Here is a 20,554-nt window from a genome sequence, read left to right as displayed (position 1 = left end):
TTTTGAGGGATGAAAATTAAAGACCACCCCAGCAAAGGCCAATCCTGCAAATTGCCCTGGGCACTTCTCCCTTGTTTGAAACCCACCTACCCTTTTGACCAGTTGTTTTCTCATCTGGCCCATGTACTAAAAATGATGAAATATCCAATCTCCTATAGCCTAACCCTTCATCAAATTTAAATCAAAGTGCAGAAATTAGAATATTTTATTTCTCACAAACGCCCAAATGGGACCGTTTTCCACATTTGTGACCTCTGACCATGACAATTCATCATTTATAAGGGAAATAGAAATAAAACAAAAACAAGAAGAGAATACACTTCCCTTCATTATCTTTTTTAAACTAATAATCCCTCCGTCTCAAAAAGATTGTTCTGTTTTGACTTGACATAAAATTTAAGAAATAAAGAATTTTTTTGAAATTTATGGTCCACAACAAGCCTTAAATATTTGTGTAACCGAAATCATCTCATAAAGTTAAATTGCTTCTAAATATAGAAAGGTAATAATTTTTTTGAAACAGATTAAAAAGAAAAGGAGATAATTTTTTTGGAACAGAGGTGTTATTTAAAAGCCATAAAGAGAGAGAGAGCAGGTGAGAGAGGATTTGTTTGCAATTAGGGTTTGAAAGAGTAGTAACTAGTATAAAATTTATGATATACTGTAATAAATTATTTTACCATTGAAAAAAGAAAATATACATATTTACTCATATATTAGTAATTTAGTACACCATTATCTCAAATACATACCCCCATCCTCCAAAAACAAAAAAAAAAAAAAAAAACAAAACAAAAAAAAGAAAAAAAAAGAAAACGAATTCAGCATAAAATGTTGTTACTACTCCACCCCCGTCTCAAATTATCTCTTATCTTTTTTGTTTTTACACGCTCGTTAAGAACTATTAATTAAAAAGAATCTTAAGGATCTTTACTATTTTATTCTTATTTATGTCCAAGTTATAATCTATCTATTTTAGGTTTACTCTATTTATATCTCATTTCCATTAATTCTACTAAGCGTATAATGAGAAAAAATAATTAATTTTATTTGAACTTCAGACGACAAATAATTTGATACAACTATTTTTACTAACCAACACAGATAATTTGAAACAAGCGAGTACAAATTAGCTAATTCTATTTTTTTTTTTTTAAACAAAACTAAATTCTATTCAAAAACATGTTTTTGCTTGAAAGGTAATAAATAATAATCCAGAATCTGGGACCAAAATAAGCAACAAAATCTACCCTAAATCTCCAGAATATGAAAAATTTAAGTCATCTAATAGCTCTTCATGTTTTTTTCTTGAAAGTTTCAACTTCCATAACATTGGTTTGTGTTTTTTCCATTTCCCTTTCCTCCAAACACTCCCCAAATTCTCCTTTTTAGGAAAAGATAAAATCTTTCCAATTCTTGTTTTGATTGAATCCATTTTTTGATTTTTTTATTATCAAAATCAAGATTTGGGTTGTATAACAAAACAGAAAAAAAGTTGTTTTTTTGTTTGTTGGTTTTGATGGGTGAGTTTATAGAAGCAAATGAAAGCGGTTCAGTAGGTGAAGAGGAGATAAGCTTTTCAGATATTGGGGCTGAGGTGTGGTTTAAGGCTGAGAAAGTGACACAAAACATTCTTAGGAAAGTTCAGCCGATTGATGTATCTGAAAACAGGAGAAGAGCTGTTATTGATTATGTTCAAAGGTTAATCGGTGGTTCTCTTGCTTGTCAGGTATAAAGGGTCATTGTCTTTTAGTTTATTTGAACCTATATTGTGTTAAATGTTTTGGTTTTTTGTGTTTAAGGGGTTGTTTTGGTTGCTAGTTAGGAAGTGGATTATTCATGTATTAATATCAGCATAACTAATATTCCCTCCGTTTCAGTTTATTTGTCTGGTTTACATTTGATGCGAAGTTTACGAAAGTAAAGAAACTTTTGGATATTGTGGTCTTAAACACGCCATGTGGAAAGTTAGAATTAAGAGTTGCAAAAAAAGAAAACAGGCATTCTTTTTTAAACAGACTAAAAAGGAAAGTTTGAAAAATAAATTGAAACGGAGGGAGTAAATGTTTTGCTTCCTTGTGTTTATGGGTTGTTTGGTTGCTGTTTAGGAAGTAAATTATTCATGTATTAAAATCAACAAAATTAATACCACGTTGAGCTTGGGGGGAGGTGATTAGACAGGATATGGTGTTTCTTGAGCTTACCGAGGACATGGCCTTAGATAGGAAGGTTTGGAGGTTGCTGATTAGGGTAGAAGATTAGTTGGTAGTTGAGCGTTCTCTCGCTTTCGGGCAGGAATAGGCTTGGTGGTCGTGCCTGTACCTACTTACTTACTGGTAGTATTAGCACTATTCTAGTAGTTTCTTGTTCTTCGATTTCTTTTACCACCTGCCTTTCTTGTGCTTCGGCTATCGCGTTACTTCGTTGTTGGTACTGTTCTTTCTTCTAATGCTATGTACTGCTTTCCATTTCGCATTATTTCGTTGTTGTTACTGCTTTCATTTTTGGATTCCCTTTTTCAAACTGCTTTGAAATGCTTTACATAAGCCGAGGGTCTATCGGAAACAACCTCTCTATCTCTATGAGGTAGGGGTAAGGTCTGCGTACACTCTACGCTCCCCCGACATCCACCTGTGGGATTACACTGGGTATGTTGTTGTTGTTGTTAAACCTCAATGTTTGGTTATATTTGTTGGTGCCACTTCAAGCTTAAGCAGCTTTGTTCAGTATGATTGTCTCAGAAGCGTAAGTTTAGTGTCATTTCTTCAATTTGCTTGGCTTGTTTAAATTTGCACTGAAGGACAGTGGGTGCACAACTTAATATCCTGTTCTTGTTCAACACTTGTTAAATGAAGCACTCAAGCTTGCATTTTGCAACTCGTATTAAGAGAAAAGAGGGGAATGGATGTTGCAAATGCAGATTCTTTATCCATTTTGGATGTGTTGAAATACCCATGTGAGAACCTGATACTTATGAATATTGATTGAGAAGACCTTTTAGCATTGAGCATGTGAGAATGTCCTTTCGGATCTTTTCTATAAATTGATAAATTGTTCGGTATGTTTTGTCTCAGAAGCAGAAGCTTACTGTTATTGGTCCAATTTGCTTGGCTTTTTTAAGTTCTCACTGAAAGACAATGGGTGCAGGTGCAAGCGCTGCTTATATGCTAGATCTGCCTAGGCTTGTCTTTGAATTACTCATGTTTATAATGTTTGTCTTACTGCATTATGACCTCATGATTATTGATTGGAGAGCAATTTATGCAATTGAATTTTCACGATTCTTAAGTAATACGAGTAGGTCTATGTGGATGTTGTGTTCATTTGGGGAAGGTATGTCTTGGCAAGTAACAAGATGATAAACTTGGGGGCTAGTGCTTAAAGCCGGGGCGGGGTGGAGAAACTGTGCGTGCGTTAAGCTTGGTTTTGTAAGTTAGAGTCATTAATGGTGCTTTGGCTTATACGATTTGGAGTTATTGTAGGTTTTGGCGTAGTAGGATTTCTAACGTGAAATTTATTTTAGCTGGAAGAAAATCTTACTCGAATATTCTTAACATGAGGAAGTCTTATATATCTAGCTAGAGTGCAACATTCATATTATGTTGGGAGTGTTGGAATTAATTGTGTGGTTGATCTTTACCAATCAAAGAAAAAAATTGTTTGGTTGAATTCTAGTTTATGTAAGTGATACTTTTGATTGATGCAACTTATCCATTAAGTGCCATATTTGTTGACTGGGCATATTTGTGATCAGGTTTATGGCTTGTTTTTGTTATACGTAGAAGCTTACCTGTTCATCTCGTTGTTGTTTTTATATTTTATCGAGCAGAATAGTGGTGGTGTGAGGTCAGAGTATTAACGAGTATGCCAATATTACCTAATATGTAGATAGCTTCCATTTACGCAACGGGAACGGGGTTGCAATTTGTCATAGAATACACCATCGAGAAATTCCAACTGAAGCGTGGTTTGGACCAAAGCCCTAGGGGCATTATTTAGATATCAGACTTTTGTTCCGTGGAAGGGAACGTGCGCCTAGCCCTCACATCATGCACGACACTAGTATCATTGAACCAAAGCCCTAGGGGCATTGTTTAGATCAGAATTTTTTCTTAATTTAGATGGAATAGTTAAGGTACAAAATCATAAAGTTATTAAGAAAAGATGATTGGCATCACATTTTTCTTAAGTTTTCATTTGTATTTAAAATCAGAAGATGCTTGTAAATGGTAAAACATGAGGATAATTATTAAATGGCTAATTTACATTCCAAAATCGCTACAGAATCATTTGATGATGTCACAGTTTTAATTTGCTAGTGCATGTACGAATCGTGTTTACGCTGGTGCATGCATGGTGCTAGATCCACGGTTCAGGTATCCATATTAGTTATATCCGTAGCAAAACATCCTTTCAAAAGCACTACTACAATTAAGAAAGTATAGTTAGACTAGAAAGCCTCCAGACTAACCCTAGATGACAAGATACACCACTTGTCAACAAAAAGAAGATAGCTAGCCAGTATGAACAGTAATATTCTAACCGTACTGCTTTCATTTCGAATATGTTATTAATGTAGGCCTATTTATCTAAATCTTTTATGGCTGATGGTAGCATGGTCAATGAGGTAGTGGTGACATGGTGACATGGTGACATTTCTACTTTGAGTTGGTCTTTTTGAAGTATATTGCCGGTTCAGGTGGAAGAGGAACAACTTCTGTGGAGGGAAAAGGACAGCTAGGGGTAGAGAAATTGGTGAAAGAAAGAGTAGTCTCTTTTGACACATCTTATGATAAATTATTTCCTTTACTCAGTTGAGGATAGGGGAGTTGAAGACAAATTTTGTTTTTTGTTTGGTGTTGTTTTATTCAAATGCAAAGATTGCTGATAGGTATTTCTTTAGGTACTTCACCGGCCACTAGCTTTCTGAATGAGGAAGTTTGCAATTCTAATATTTTTCATAGTTCTATTTTTGCAGACACATGTTAGTTTTGTGCATTGAGTCCAAGTCTTTAATGGATGTCTTATTGGAATCTAATTACAGGTTTTCCCTTACGGTTCTGTCCCATTAAAGACCTATCTTCCTGATGGAGATATTGATTTGACCGCATTTGGTGGCACAAATTTTGAGGATGCTTTGGCTAATGATATGGTATCTATACTTAAAGCAGAAGAACAAAATAAGGCTGCAGAATTCGTGGTAAAAGATGTGCAGTTGATTCGTGCTGAGGTGCTAAATTTATTTTAGTTGTACCATTCAATATTTTATACTCGATCTCATTTATGTGACTGTTTGATTGAGCGCGAAGCTTCTTGTATGTCCGATATCCTTTTCTTTATGTTTGATGTTGGTTTACTTTCTAGGCTTTTAGGTATCGTTTTACTTGTCAAAGATGTCTTATTTTGAGATGCACCCCCTTTTTAAATTAAGATGAGGTTGGTACCTAGTACTTAAATGTTGAAATTTTAAAAGGCCTCTTCTGGGAAGTTAGTAAACCTTTTACTTGGGTGTGTGCAATCTCAAACCTTCTGCTCTGGTTGCAAGAGGCCTTAACTTTTGATTTTGTTGCTCAAAAATGTTTTCATTTCTATTATGTCTTATTGGAGAAGCTGGAAGATCCAGGTTGGCTGTGGTTATGAGTTGTGGGTGAAATAAGTTTTAAGTAAATTAAAGTGTGTTCTTTCTAACAACTTAAGCTTTTAGATGAGATGTTCACATTTTTTGGATATATATACAAGTGTTACCTTAGCAAAAAAAAAAAAAAAGCTAAGATGTTCACATACTTTAACACGGTATTAGAGCCGACAGAGGTCTTTGCTTCGAGTCTCACCGCTACCCATTATCAAAAAGAATTTCCAGATGCTTGGGCCATGAAAAACGAATTAGACTGCACGTGAGCTGGGCACGTTGAAAACATAATTAAGTAAATTAAAGTGTGCTCTTTCCAACATTGAAGCTTTTAGATGAGACGGTCACATACTTTAACAAGGTTAAATGAACTTTAGTTATTTGTGTTAATGGTTGATTTAGTGAAGTATCCGAATCATCATCATCAGCAACTTTGATTTCCATGTTTATTTCCCATGATATAAATTATCATCATGCGAGCTGTATTTCTTGTGTTTGCATTAGGTTTATAATTTTGGCCTTTCCTTTTCTTTTCGATCCTTTGATAGCTCTTCCCTTTGCTTTTCCACATAACACACTGGAAACATTAAATCACTACATTTACTAGTTTAAGCTAACATCATATTTGGCATGGTTTTTATTTTATTTTATATTTTTCTAAAATCTCTCATATTTGGCAATGATTAGAGTTTCTTTTCGATGAAACCCTAATACATCTATTGCCTTAGTGATCTGAATTTTCTTGTTATGCTTTTGGGAGCCAGATTTGAGGGAAACCTATTCGTCTTTCAAGATTTTTCCCCTCTTGTTGGGGGTGGGGTAAATCGAGATCTCTTTATTAAAGACCACACCAAGACTATGTCAACTTAGACATGAGTTCCTCTTAAGTTTTCAAAATACGATCAACTCTCGATACAAATGGAATATTTAAGCTAAAAGTACAAATGAAATAAAAGAACAATGTTGACTTTCTATACTGGTCTCTCCACTCCTAAATTCCTGGCTGATCCTTTTTCCCTAGCTCGTCTGAACCATGCAAAGAGGAGCTGCCTTTTGTATCTCCTTTCTGGACTCCATTCTCTACCTTCCAACTAGCCACATCATCCTCCACTTTTTCAGAGGGTTTCCAAGTTATATTAAAAAGGGTACATATTAAGGCCCAAAGCAATATTTGAAAATTGCAGTGTAGTATCGTGTCCTCCATGTTACACATGCATCTCACCAACTCTATTCTCCTGTTCTTTTGCAAATTCGTATCTTTAGTTTATTATTGTTAGTACTAAGCTACTTCTTATCTTCCTGACGTCTTACTCTCATATGGCAGGTTAAGCTTGTAAAATGCATTGTGCAGAACATAGTTGTTGATATTTCCTTGAACCAAATAGGCGGTCTTTGTACTCTCTGCTTTCTTGAGCAGGTAGGTTTATTCTCTTCTGAAACTTAATCCTCTTCTAAACACTAGGAAGTGGTCGTTGAACTGTTGAACAATCCACACCATATGGTGTTGATTGTGTTGTATAACATTAGTCTGGGAATGTTGTCTTTTGGCCTGTCATGTTCTGCTAAACGTGCAAGTACTACAAGATAGTTGTTGCAATCTTGAAGAATATGGGGACTGGATAGTTGCTGAAGAATATGGGGCTGAATAGTTGCTTTTTGCAGAGTTAATTGGTTGATTTGATATGTCATTAAAAGTATATCAGTTCTTTCCATGTCACTGGTTGTGCACCTTGATGTAGTAACTGGTACTTGATACTTCTTCTTCCCTCCCACTTACCCAACTCAAGTAAAACATTTATGTCTTTGAATCTAAAACACTTCAATTTTGCAATGCTGAGAATTGTGCAAAAAGATTGTCAAAGTTGAAATTGTACTTCTTTTCTTCCTACTTATTGTTTGCCTCATTCTTGAAAGTCTGCATCTCCCTCTCGAAAGAAAAGATAAACTTGTTTAGTGAAATTGAGAAGATGTTGATGTTCCCATCACCCGAAACTTGCTTGCTTTTTTGGTCATCCTTTGGGAAGGCATCAAGGGTGGCGGTTGGGGTGGGAAAGAGGAGGAGGAGAATGAGATTAGTCAGGATCAACTTTTGTTTCTGTAATTGCCTTGGATCATTTTGTTTGTGGCGTTGGATGCAAACTTACATTTCCTTTATGTGGTTCTGCTTACTTTACAGGTTGATCGCCTCATCGGAAAAGATCATCTATTTAAGCGCAGCATTATCTTGATAAAAACTTGGTGCTATTATGAAAGCCGGATTCTCGGTGCTCATCACGGCTTGGTTTCTACTTATGCATTAGAAACTTTGGTTCTGTACATCTTTCATTTTTTTCATGCAACACTAGATGGTCCCTTAGCAGTGAGTTCTCCTGGCATAAATGATGACATTTCAGATTTCTATTTGATATTGGTGAGCCTAATGACTGATATGGTGAGTTTTAGGTTCTATATAAATTTTTGGACTACTTCAGCAAGTTTGATTGGGAAAACTATTGTATCAGTCTATCTGGGCCTGTTCGCATATCCTCTTTACCGGAATCTGTTGGTAAGCAACATATTCTGGCATTGCCGTTTGTACTGATCCAGTGATTTTTTTTTTTTTTTTTTCTGGTTCCAATGATTTTCTTTCCTCTCATGCAGTTGATATGCCTGAAAATGATGGTGGTGATTTACTGCTCAGCAATGATTTCATTAGATATTGTCTGGATTTGTTTTCAGTGCCTTCTAAAGGCAGTGATTTGAATTCCCGGACATTGATGCGAAAGTATCTTAACATAATTGATCCTCTAAAGGAAAATAATAATCTTGGTCGCAGTGTCAATCAAGGTAAAATGTCTCCTAAACTTAATTTCTCTATCCTCTTTGATACTACAATTTAATGCTCATAACAATCAATGTGTTTTATGCTGGTATCATATACCATCCGATGTGTGGTATTTTCTAGTTGCGGGGGCAGGGTTAAAAGGATCCAAATTAGGTTTAATTCAATCAAACTGTTTGCACACATAGCGTGGTTTTTCATCATAGTCAAACCAGATTAGACCCAGTGGGTTCAGATTATTCTTTTTGCCAATTGAGGATGAAAAGACATAATCAGATAATTCCTAGCATTTCCAGATTATGACATTCCAACAACTATCTTCAGAAAAAAAGACAGGTTTTGTTGTGGAAGCAAATTTGGACATCATACCAGTAGTCATCCAAGAGCTTGTTTTCCTTGTCCATCGAGTGATGTGTTCTCTATGATGTCTTATCTGTTATGCAGGGAATTTCTTCCGGATACGAAGTGCCATCAATTATGGGGCTAAAAAGCTGGGAAGTATCCTTCTACAATGCGAAGATAATATTGCGGAGGAACTTTATAAGTTTTTTCCCAATACTATGGATCGGCATGATGGTGGAGACAGGCCTGATGTTCAAGATCTGAGAAACGGCTTCTGTCCTGCATATCCTGCTCCAGATTTTGAACCATCACAAATAGAGCAGGGAAAATCTGAATTAAATTTTGCCAGTGATGGATCTTCTTGCGGAGAAGATGGACATCAGGAAGGCATTACAGAGGCACATCAATCTATGCTGCCGTTGGAGGCAGAGAGGCATGGAAAGGGGAGCCTGTTGGGTTACCGTCTTTCTGGTGATGCAGCAGATCTTGCCAGCTCCATTGGGAATGGCCTTTCAATATCTACTAATATGCCTGAACTTACTAATTCAAGTAAGCCTTATTTTGCACCTCATCATTATTTTGCCAACTCGCCAGCGTGCAATGAGGAGATGAAAAATGAGATTTCCCATATGAAACAGTTTGGCAACTCTGAGAAGAGAGTTTCATCTGGGTCATCGCCGCCTACTTCTATTGCAAACGCATATGGTTGCTCTGGAGGAAATCATTTGAACTTGGATTTGGCTTCAACAAATGTTGCTGGAATTCCTTCGAAAGCTTTGTCTGATCTAAGTGGGGACTATGACAATTACTTCAACTATTTTCAATATGGGCGCTGGTGTTATGAATATGCCTTGAATATGCCTGCTCTGCCTGTACCTCCAGCACTGCCATCTCCATTTCACATCAAGTACTCATGGGAAGCTGCTCAGCAGCCGTCATATATGAAAAGGAATGGGTTTTCTCATGGGAGTACAAATGGTGTTATCCCTAGTCAAGCATTCTATACGATAAATCCAATGTTAATGCATGGCATGCCTTATACCTTGGAAGAGATGCCAAAGCAACGGGGAACTGGGACATACTTCCCCAACTTGGTATACTCATGTTCCTACCTGTTGTATATTGGCACTTTGAATGTGCGCAGATCACGTATCAGGCCCATGCAGACAACTCTTTCTATTGTGAGCAACAATATCTTCCTTGTTTGATAAGTTCTTTGTGGCTTAATTTTTGCAGAATCGTCTTCCACAAGGTTATAGGCCGTCAATGGTGAAGGGTAAACATCAGGCAGGATTGAGATCTCCTCGAACTAATGGTCGGGCGACTTTCACGGAGATGCACACACATGAGAGAAGCTTCCATGAGCAGCCGCAATCTGAATCTTCTGCTGATCAAGGTGATGCCCGTCCTTTATTTTCCCCTCATGGGAGAGGACACCGTAGCATGACTGGTCAGGCTTTACCAACTGAGGAAGTGGTTGAGTTTGGTTCTGTTGGTTCTTTGGCAATGAGCATTTCCGAAAGTAGGCAACAAAAACCTGTCCCTTCGCATACTCAACAGTCCAGCCCTGTGCAGAGGTCAAATTCTGTTTTTAGTAAGAATCTTGATAGGTATGAGCACCTTTGATTAGTAATAACGCCTATAGTATTCAATCACAAACCTCCTAAGCTTGCTTTTACACATTCAGGGTTACCCTCAAGTCATCATACCATCTAAAAAATGAAGATGATTTCCCTCCTTTGTGAGGGTTCTGGAGATGCTCCTGCTATTCTGCTAGAAAGGAAGTATGAGCCGGGCGTTTCTGCCCCGTGATCTTCTTCCTACCCATCTCAAATACATGATGTACCATTAGTTTTTGCGATGTGTTATTTCATTCAAGGTGTTTGTACATTATTATACTGATTAATTCCCAAAGCTGCCAACCTCACATGATGTGTTTATGTGAGTTGCACTTGTAAATCATAGAATTTCTTTTTGAGGCTGTGCTCTTGATTATAAGTTGTAGGCTTGTGATAAGATGACTTGGGGCTAAGTGCATCATTTGTAACAACAGATGGGGAGTGCATTCTGATATAGGAGTGAGAACATCCCCTGGTTATTCTGGTTTTATTAGATTTGCTTCTGTATCAAAAATCATGAAGCTTGAAGACATTTTTGGGTGATAGAATATTTACTCTCTTTACCTCGATTTTACAACTAGAAGGGGAGCCTTGGAGCAACGGTAAAGTTGTCTCCCTGTGATCTATCTATAGGTCATGTGCTCGAGCCGTGGAAGCAGTCACTAATGATTGCATTAGGGTAGACTGTCCACATCACACTCCAAGGAGTGTGATCCTTTCCCGAACCTGCTAACGCAGGATGTTTTGTGCACTGGGCTGCCTTACCCTACATCGATTTTACAACTTTTGAGACTCTTGAATAGTAGATGAAGATTTTAATTATATGGCAAGGAAATTTTTCTTTCAAATAAGTTTAGTTTTTGAATTGGCTGTAATTGGTAAGCTACAAGGATATTTTTCAACAATATAATGCCTTTGAAAAAACACAAAATTGTGGAATATCTTTCATAACATTCAAAGTTACGTTTTGCAAATTTGATCTTAGTTTATTTGTTCGACTGGCCACTTCTTCGAAGTCGAGTTTGCAAGAAGGCAAGAACAAGCTATTTAGCCTAAAGACAATGAGAGTCCGTAGAAATAAACTTTTAAGCACCTTAAAAATGTCTATTGATCGAGTTGTCTTCAGAAGAGTACTGACAATGGAGTATGGTGATGTTTATTGTTAATGTTAAATAAAAAGGACTCTAATGGAAACAAAGAAAGATGTGGGACTTTTAAGATTTGGAAGGTTGTAATATGAAAATGTCGTTTGCCGATCCTACCATTATATTAAGTCTTGGTGTTGACAAGTGGTCCTTATAGTGTAGTTGGTGAACAGTTTTTTTTTTTTATGAAAACAAATTTATTAGGAGACATGGCCCCCTGATGTTTTATTAATAATAATCAGCAGAAAACAGAAAATTATTGTTGCTCCCCATCTTTGAGTATGCATACTCAGAGATAGTTTTACAATTTGTAATCAAAAAATAGAAAAAGAACTGCTCCATCTTCAAGTGGGCTGAATCTTCCTTGTTTTGATCCTCAGTGATGGAATTTGTGCCATGTCTAATTTAGTATCTTCCTTCCTAGTACAGGCAGTGATTCAAAGTTACTATATTATAGCTGATTCTCTACTTCAAGTGCTGCATTTGCTAGGAAATCTGCCAGCTGAAACTTGTACCTTCAGCTGTTCCAGTATTTGCTGAATCTGCTCCACTATCTCCACAATTTGCCAAGGGATCTTCCAAACATTTTGCAGTATGTTTTTCAGAACCAATGAGTCAGTTTCCAATGTAACATTCTGTATGTTATTAGCTAGACAATATTTCACAGCTTCCTGGATAACTATTGTTTCTGCCATCATGTTTGAAGCCAAACCAATCTGCTTGGCCTAAGCATAAACAAGATTGCCTCTGTCATTTCTGATGCAAAATCCATATGAGCTGATTCCTGGATTACCTTGAGAAGCTCCATCTATATTACACTTCAATCCATGCTGTGGCATTTTCCATATAACTTTATAATAATGCAGTTTTGGCTTGTAGTTGCTCAACAGGTCTATAACAGTAGGCCAGTCTGGTGGAATTCTGCATAGCCAAGGATGCTTCACTCTGATCAGTTGATGTACTGCATGTTAAACCTGGTATACCATTCTAATATATGAAGTATGTTTGCCATGATTGATTGGGTTTCTTCTTTTCAAAATCTCCCACATAATGATAGCTGGCATGGCTTGAAATATCCCTTGTAACTTTGAAGGTGCATTTGCTTTCCACCATAGTATAATGATCTGCTGCAAATGAAGACCTTCTATATTAAAACCTGCATAAGAAGCAAACTGTTTCCAAAGCTTGAAAGCTATTGGAGAAGTTAGAAAAAGATGGGACATGGTTTCCTGCTTATGGTCTTGATAGCACCAGCACCTTGAGACAATGTTGATGTGCATTCTCTTAAGGTTGTCATCAGTTGCTATGCATCTCTCCAAACTCTCCATAAAAATAAACTTATTTTAATAGGCAATCCCTTCAACTAGATATATCTATAAGCTTCAAGACTATCTTGCTTTAGTCTAGTTTCCTCCCATGTACTTTTGACTGTGAATTCTCCATTTGTTTCACCTATCCACCAAGATTTATCATTATCAACTTCAATCAGCTTTGGACTAATGGTATGTTGTATGTATTCCACAGTTTCTTCAGCAAGAAATTCCTGTAATTTTGGCAAATTCCACTCCCCATCAGATATAAATTCCTTCACCTCTATCTCCTCATCAATGACCAGGTCATTATCAACAAAGTACAAAGCACCTTGTTTTGTCCAGTTATCAAACCAGAAGCTAGAAGTACCTCCTTTCAATTGCCACCATATGTGATGTTCTACATCATCTCTCATTGCCACCAGTTTCTGCCACACATTTGATGCTGCTTTGGCCTGTACTATAACTGGATGCAACTTCCTGCAATACTTGTTACCCATGAAGGCTCCCCATAAAGAAATGTTAGTTCTAAAATTCCACCAGAGTTTTGCAAAAAAGGCTTTGGATATATCGTGCAGTGATCTAAAGCCAAGACCACCTTCACACTTTGGCAAACACATTTTCTCCCAAGCCACCCAGTGCTTGCCTTTAACACTTGCAGTATTACTCCAAAAGAACTTGGCAAAGATCTTATGTAATTGGTCTATAACACCTTTCAGAGGATTTGTAGCACCCCCTTTGGGAGGACACTATTACGAACAAAAGCCAATTTTACACTTACACCGTTTAGAAGGAACTTATGCCAAAAGATATTCACAAATATATTTAATAGCGGAAAAAGGCCCATGCGAAAAAATTTGGAAGTACGACATTTTTTTTTATTTTTTTTTGTGCGCTCCAAAAATTTTCTTAGATGAAATAAAATAGCAGAGTATCATTTTAAAATGGTAATTCCCTTCTCAAATAGTCAACACATTTAAGAAACTTTGTTTTGAAATTTTATTTCCAAATCAACACCATTACGGGTACATAAGATGCACAAAACTCAAACTAGTGATTTTCACAAAACTATTATCATCCTTTGTACATAATTACAAGACAAAATACAAATTCAGTATATGGCATGACTTGAGTAAAAAACACACCCTAAAATAGCAAAACCAGTCATCAAGTTTAAGTTACAAGCACATGGTCTTGTTTTCCACAAGCCTTCAAAATTTCATACGTAAGTGCCACATATGTATCATGTACAAGTCCCCAAAAATTTACAAAAACTAGATGCATATGCAGATGTGATCTTCACAAGGGCTCCCATAAAGTCTACTCCAAATGGCCATCTTCATACCTCATCTCGCGCATTACCTACGATAGAAAACAACTATCGCTAAGCATGAAGCTTAGTGGTGTATAAACTTTGGGCTTGGAGCCATTAAATTCTCCAATTCCCTTGTTCGCCGTAGGTGGCTCAATAAGGTAACAATAAGCCCAAGTGAACAAGTATATCAAAGTATCGAATACAAACCTTGAAGAGTTTCAAAATATCAATACTAATATTCTAAGGCTCAAGTATTAAGAAAGCTTATAATTTAATTCAAGAGAATTTGTCAAATAACCACTTTCGCCCAATATGTACGTCATGCCATCACACTACGCACACTCAATATCAAGACGGGCCGAAGCCCCGAAATCAAGAAGGACCGAAGCCCATATCAAGAGAATCAAGAACCATGTTGAAAGTGGCTTTCCACTCGTACTCGAAAATGGACGAAAATCCATCGTCAAGACGAAATGTAAATCCAAAGTCAAGATGGGCAAGATCCGAATCGAGGGGCATGCCAATATCGATGACTAGTCACCATAACAAGAAGGACAAAGTCCCAACAAGAATGCAAAATGATCAAGCAATTCGTACAAGTGGGCGATTTAGCAAAAGTCTTGCAATACTTGAGACAATAACCATATAATAATATAAGATGAAGAGTAAAGAAATAACTCATCAAGATACTTCAAAATTCCAGAAAAATAAAGATATTTTAAGTTCAAGTTTATACACAAACCTTGGCGTTTTACCACATAACAAGTTCTACCACAACTCGAGGAGTTCAAATCATCTACGCCATAGACCGACCAAAGTCCACTTCGTCAAATAATTCCTCTTAGCTTGTACAAGAGCATATATACCTTAAATACACAATCAAATATCTACTTAAGTTCAAAAGTTCCAGCACATCACAACTAAACACGAAATCAACGAAAATCAGCCCAAACCATCAAAACAGAAATTCTGGACAGCGCTACTGTCTTGTATTGTTGCTCAGTTTCGAAGGGGTAAATGGAAAAACTGGACTTTGTGTACTCAATGAAAGTTGTAGATATATGTCTTAGGGTCTCATAGAAATTCGAATCACCCATACAACAATTTTGTACAAAAAGATATGCTCAAAATACTAACAGCAGTCCATGTAGAATGTTCAAAACAGAAATCTGGACAGCACCTCCCCCTGCACTTCATCACCTCTTTTCGGGTAGCTAAAGGAAAATATGGATTTTACAGCCTTGATGAAAGTTTTAGGTCTATGAAATAGCTTTCCAGAACATCTTGAACCACTCAAAACGGAGCTGTATACAAGGAGTTATGCTAAAATTTCTAACAGCAGTCCCAATCCAAAAACGGGTTTGCAAAACAAAAATCTGGTCAGCAACTCCCTTGATATTCCAGCCCACAAAATAATTCAAAACAACCACCAACCAGTCCCAAAATATTATCATAAAACAGCCACACAAAAATCATATCAAACAGCCCCAAAATATTATCACAAAACAGCCATAAAAATCATACAAAACAGCCCAGTATACGCTTTGTATACGATATTTTCATACACTTTATTCTCCCAATTTCGAAAACAGCAACTTATCAACAACATCAACAATCATTGTACATCATAACTCAACCAATTCCACCCATTTAAATCCAACAAAACAGCCCCCAATCCATAAATTGCAATAAGGCAACAAACGAGTTTATAATGTCATCTTCTCCGTTCTAATCCGTTAGAACTCCAAATAAACACTTTAATAACATAAAATAAATCTTATACATACCTTAGCAGTAGCTCAACCACGAAAATATCCTTCCCCAAGGTCAATATTTAGCTTAAAATGACGATGACAACTCGTACTACACTTTTCTCTTCACGAGCTTTGGAATTCGGAGCTCCGATTTTGATCAAATCTTGGTTTTTTTCTCTCTACTCTCTTCTCTCTCTTTCTCTAGGAGGTTCTGGAAAATCTTGGTCTGGAAATGAAGAAGGGAGCTGAAAATATCCCTTAATGGGCTAAGGGGTTGGGCCTGACCCGACTTGGAATCGGGTTGGGCCGAATTTTGCTGTCCAGCTTGACCTTTCTGCATTAAAACGTCCATAACTCTTTATCCAGATGTCACCTATAAGCCCATAATATATGGTTGGAAAGGTATTTCAATTATCTACAACTTTCATTTTATGAGTTTTCCCAAATTCTCAAATTCGGATGGGGTTACGACCTCCCGAAGGCAGGTCACCCGAAACATAACTAAAAAAAATAATTTTTTTTCTTCTAAAAAAAATTTGAGGTGTTACTTTCAAAAAAGAAAATTTTGGGGTGTTACAGGATTCATTGCAGATAATAAGCAGACTGGCATTATCTGTAGAACATGTGCAATTAATATGTACCTTCCACCAAATGACAGCAGCCTGTTTTGCCAAGACATCACTCCATTCATCACCCACTACTAAAAAAACTGTATTTTCCGACCTAAAAAAAGGGCAATTTCCGACCTAAAAAATCGACCTCAAAATTAGGTCGGTTTTGGGCAAAACCCTACCTCAAAATTAGGTCGGAAAAGAGTGGGTCGGAAATATTAACAAACTCATGAGGTCGCAAAAAACCGACCTCATGAGGTCGGTAATATTTTTTAGTCAGATATTAATTATATAAAGTACTGACCTCATTAGGTCGGTAAATTATATTAATAATATAATGATATTAGTTTACCGACCTCCTGAGGTCGGTAACTTATATGAATATATAATATATTGTTTTAGATTTCTGTCGTCGTGAGATCGGTATTTCTCAATTTCTGCAAAATATTTGTCGCAACCCGACCTCATGAGGTCGGTAATTTGCAATTTCTGAAATTTTTTTTCAGAAAACCGACCTCATGAGGTCGGTAATTTGCCATATGTCGGATAATTTTGTAGAAAACTGACCTCATGAGGTCGGTAATTTGCAATTCCCTGGAAAATTTTGCAAAAAACTGACCTCATGAGGTCGGTAATTTGTAATTTCTGGGAAAATTTTGCAGAAAACCGACCTCATGAGGTCGGTAATTAGCAGTTTCTGGGCCCAAAACCGACCTCATGAGGTCGGTACTCTGCAAAAATAAAAATAAAAAATGGTAGCACCTAGCTATTATTCCAGCTGCCCCCTGTCAAGATGAAAATAATTTTACTTTCAACTAAAACCAGCTCAAATAGCTGCCAACAATATACCAAACTACTATAAATACATAAAACATTAAGCTACTATTACAACACATATATTACAACCACCAATACATCAAATTCAATTCGAAACTACTTCAAAGTTGAATAAAAACGTCAATCACACATTCATAAGAGACATTAAGCTACTTCAACCTTCGCAAACATCAAAACAACATTAAACTACTTCAACATTTGTAAACATCCACAAAATATTAAACTAGTCTACACTAAGTTAGTCTACAACATTAGACTACTTCACCCCTCGCAAACATCCACAAAACACTCACACAATCCACATATCCACCACAACATTAACATTCAAACATGCCTTTGTGTGTTTGACACGTGAGTCCCATCATCATCATGCTCTTTCACACTAAGCACGGTTCCATGTCTACACTAGCTGATATGCATCATGCCCTTTCACACTAAGCACGGCTCCATCTCTACCGCTTTCCATTTCTTCTGCGACATTTTAGAATCGGTCCATGATATTTCACAGATGAATAGAAAAAGAACTCATAGAAGAGTCAAAATTTTGTACTTCCATAGCAAGTATAGTATCTTTATTAAGCCAAAACAAAAAACTACTGTAGTAGATGAATTAAACACTATGGAAAAAGTTAGAGGAAAATGGACTTTTTCACTTGATAAAATTCTCGGTATCATTGTTTATACATGACCTGCCAATAATTAAATACCAAACTTCTAACTAGCCAAAAAGGTGATACATATTAACACACATCTACCCCAACTAAAAACATCAACTACTCCCTCTGTTCAATTTATATGACCCTGTTTCTTTGTTAGTGAATTAATAAAAAAGAATGACACGTTTCTATAATTAGCAACAATTAATTTAAAATACTCATTATATTCTTAATGAAATGATTTATAACTACATAAATATCTAGAGCTTAATATTTTAGACCATAAATTTTAAAAGTCTTACTTTGTTTCTTAAACTTCATACTCAATCAATATCTTCGCATAAATTGGAACGAAGGTAGTACGAGTACTATACATTTATATCTGTGTGTAAGAAACTGATGCAATGCTTTAGACTTTGTTGTTATACTCCTAATTCTTTCACCTCTCTCTCTCTCCTTCTCTTCTGATACTCTCCTTAAATTCTTTCCCCTCTCCGGCCCTCTCCTTCAAATAGAAGCCATTAAAGTTCCCGCATCTATAATTTCTTCTCTCTTTGAATTTACATGATAAGATTAAGGTGGTCTAATTAATACGCTTCATAGTAGCTATGACAGTGTGGACAGGATTAATACAGAACGACCAAGCCTAAAATTTTCTGCATAGAATATACTGAGTATTACTATTTCAATAGTAGCATCAGTATGCCCTATACAGTTTGTTCAGGGTTAAAGTTACTGTACTATTGAAGTGGGTGTCAACCGTGCATGTTTGCTCTAAACGTATTGACAATCGGGTTGCTTGGACAATCTATGTTAGCAAGGAAAAGGAACCTTGATCAAAATAACATTCTGAAGTAGGACTAAAAAGGAACAAAGAACCAAGGACATAGGAAGAAAAAGAGAAGCAACATGCCCAAGAAAATTCAAATCTTCATGCAAATATACCTGAGTACTACTAAAAAAAAAAAAATATGCAGGTTAAGTATGCACACTTCTGAAACTCTGGGGATCAGCTATCTGCTCAGTGTTATGCTTTCAAGAGTACTAATCCCCCTCCTTTGTTCGTTTATATATATATATATAAATAAATAATACATGGAAGTGCAGTTTCAGCCTTCAAAAAAAAAAAAAAAGAGTACTGATCCAATTTGTAGGAATTAAACATTCTCCATTCTTGTCTTATAATGAAGAGGTCAGTCCCGCCCCCCCCCCCCCCCCCCCCCCCGCCCGCCCGTACCTTGTCTTATAACTTAGCTTGGTTTTAGTTACCTTGAGATTCTACTCTTCACTTTTTGCCAAGGCAAAGCTAGCTCCCATTGCTGATTGTGTATAGAATGATATAACATCACTTTCTGCAAGCACCACACTCATTTACATAGAAATGATATGGTTAGGACATCACTATATCTACAGTATAAACGAAATTAGAACTTTAATATGTCTTTGATTTACTACGTACATGATCATGATGGTAGTTAGTTTGCAGGATTTATGAGGGTATGACATTGGAGTGGAAGAAACAAAGCGATAAAGAATGACACCTTTAATATCTGGAAACTATTTAACTTGATATTTAACCTTAATGACATGCTGTTGTATTCATACAAATGTCATATAACATGTTTAAGCCACAAGTTCTTAATTTACTTTTGGTATGTGCGAAAACTATTTCTTTCTTAAATTCACATGCACCCGTCAAAGACGAAACAGAAGGAATAATAGATAGGGTCGACCTGCCCATCGAAAATGAATAAAGAGGCATTAACTAAGACCTTTTCTTACTTCAAATATCAAGCCAACAAAATCATACACACACACACACACACACACACACACACACATATATATATATATATATATATATAGTGGCGGATCTAGAATTTTTACTCAGGGTGTTCGGAAAAAATAATAAAAGCTAGATATAAAAAAAATGTTATCCCTAAGAATCAAACTTAGGATGTTGGAGACAATTTTGAACACCCTGGACCACTTGAGCTAACCTTTTGTATTTGTTCAGGGTGTTCAAAAGTTAATATATATACATAAACACATAAAATCTACCCTCTATATACATTGTAATTTTTTGCCGAGGGTGTTCGGGTGAACACCCTCGGCAAGGTGTAGATCCGCCCCTGTATATATATATATATCCAAGCTTGAAATCGGATGACAAATTGTGAGTAGTGTATCGTAGAGATTTTAATGTGTTAACCATTCAGAAAGATAATAAAACCAACAATATTGAGATGCAACTTGTTAATGGCAGAATACCTAAAGACCCCCTCCAACGATACTTGGTCCTAGTTACCCTATGTTCTTGGTTTTTCTATAATCGTTACCCCCTCAAACAATAGTTTAAAAGAAATTTGAAAGGATGGTCTTTAGGTATTCTGCCGCTAATAATTGTTTAAAGAGAGGAGAAGGGAGGAGACAAGAAATGGAACATACATATTCATTCATTCAAGAGTGCAACTGAATAGCTAATTACTCTTGCGTTAATTAATTTCTTTTGGCT

General features: G+C 36.4%; 1 protein-coding gene and 1 long non-coding RNA gene across 2 annotated transcripts; one reads left to right on the top strand and one right to left on the bottom strand.

Annotated features, from left to right (window-relative positions):
• Positions 1-1,151: 1,151 nt before the first annotated feature.
• On the top strand, positions 1,152-10,959 carry LOC132631032 (uncharacterized). Its single transcript, XM_060346631.1, has 9 exons — positions 1,152-1,729; positions 5,045-5,230; positions 6,954-7,046; positions 7,806-7,988; positions 8,072-8,174; positions 8,270-8,455; positions 8,895-9,886; positions 10,029-10,402; positions 10,480-10,959. Exons 1-9 carry the CDS (start codon positions 1,520-1,522, stop codon positions 10,535-10,537), a joined length of 2,385 nt encoding a protein of 794 aa, XP_060202614.1. The 5' UTR covers positions 1,152-1,519; the 3' UTR covers positions 10,538-10,959.
• Positions 10,960-13,911: 2,952 nt separating this feature from the next.
• On the bottom strand, positions 13,912-16,405 carry LOC132633854 (uncharacterized). Its single transcript, XR_009579875.1, has 3 exons — positions 15,969-16,405; positions 14,924-15,047; positions 13,912-14,228 (listed from the first exon to the last, which is right to left on the bottom strand). It is a non-coding gene; the product is annotated as an uncharacterized LOC132633854 (long non-coding RNA).
• Positions 16,406-20,554: the final 4,149 nt, after the last annotated feature.

Source organism: Lycium barbarum, chromosome 3, assembly GCF_019175385.1.
Source record: "Lycium barbarum isolate Lr01 chromosome 3, ASM1917538v2, whole genome shotgun sequence".
In the NCBI taxonomy this organism is placed as follows: Eukaryota; Viridiplantae; Streptophyta; class Magnoliopsida; order Solanales; family Solanaceae; genus Lycium; species Lycium barbarum.
Note: the sequence above shows the minus strand (reverse complement) of the source record. Positions and strands in the feature narration are given on the sequence as shown.

Bases quoted from the DNA above. Each gene is read 5' to 3' on its own strand.
- LOC132631032 (XM_060346631.1), top strand. From the start codon at position 1,520: ATGGGTGAGTTTATAGAAGCAAATGAAAGCGGTTCAGTAGGTGAAGAG. The intron at 7,047-7,805 runs GTAGGTTTATTC...CTTACTTTACAG, and splicing joins CTCTCTGCTTTCTTGAGCAG to GTTGATCGCCTCATCGGAAA. The intron at 10,403-10,479 runs GTATGAGCACCT...TTACACATTCAG, and splicing joins TTTAGTAAGAATCTTGATAG to GGTTACCCTCAAGTCATCAT.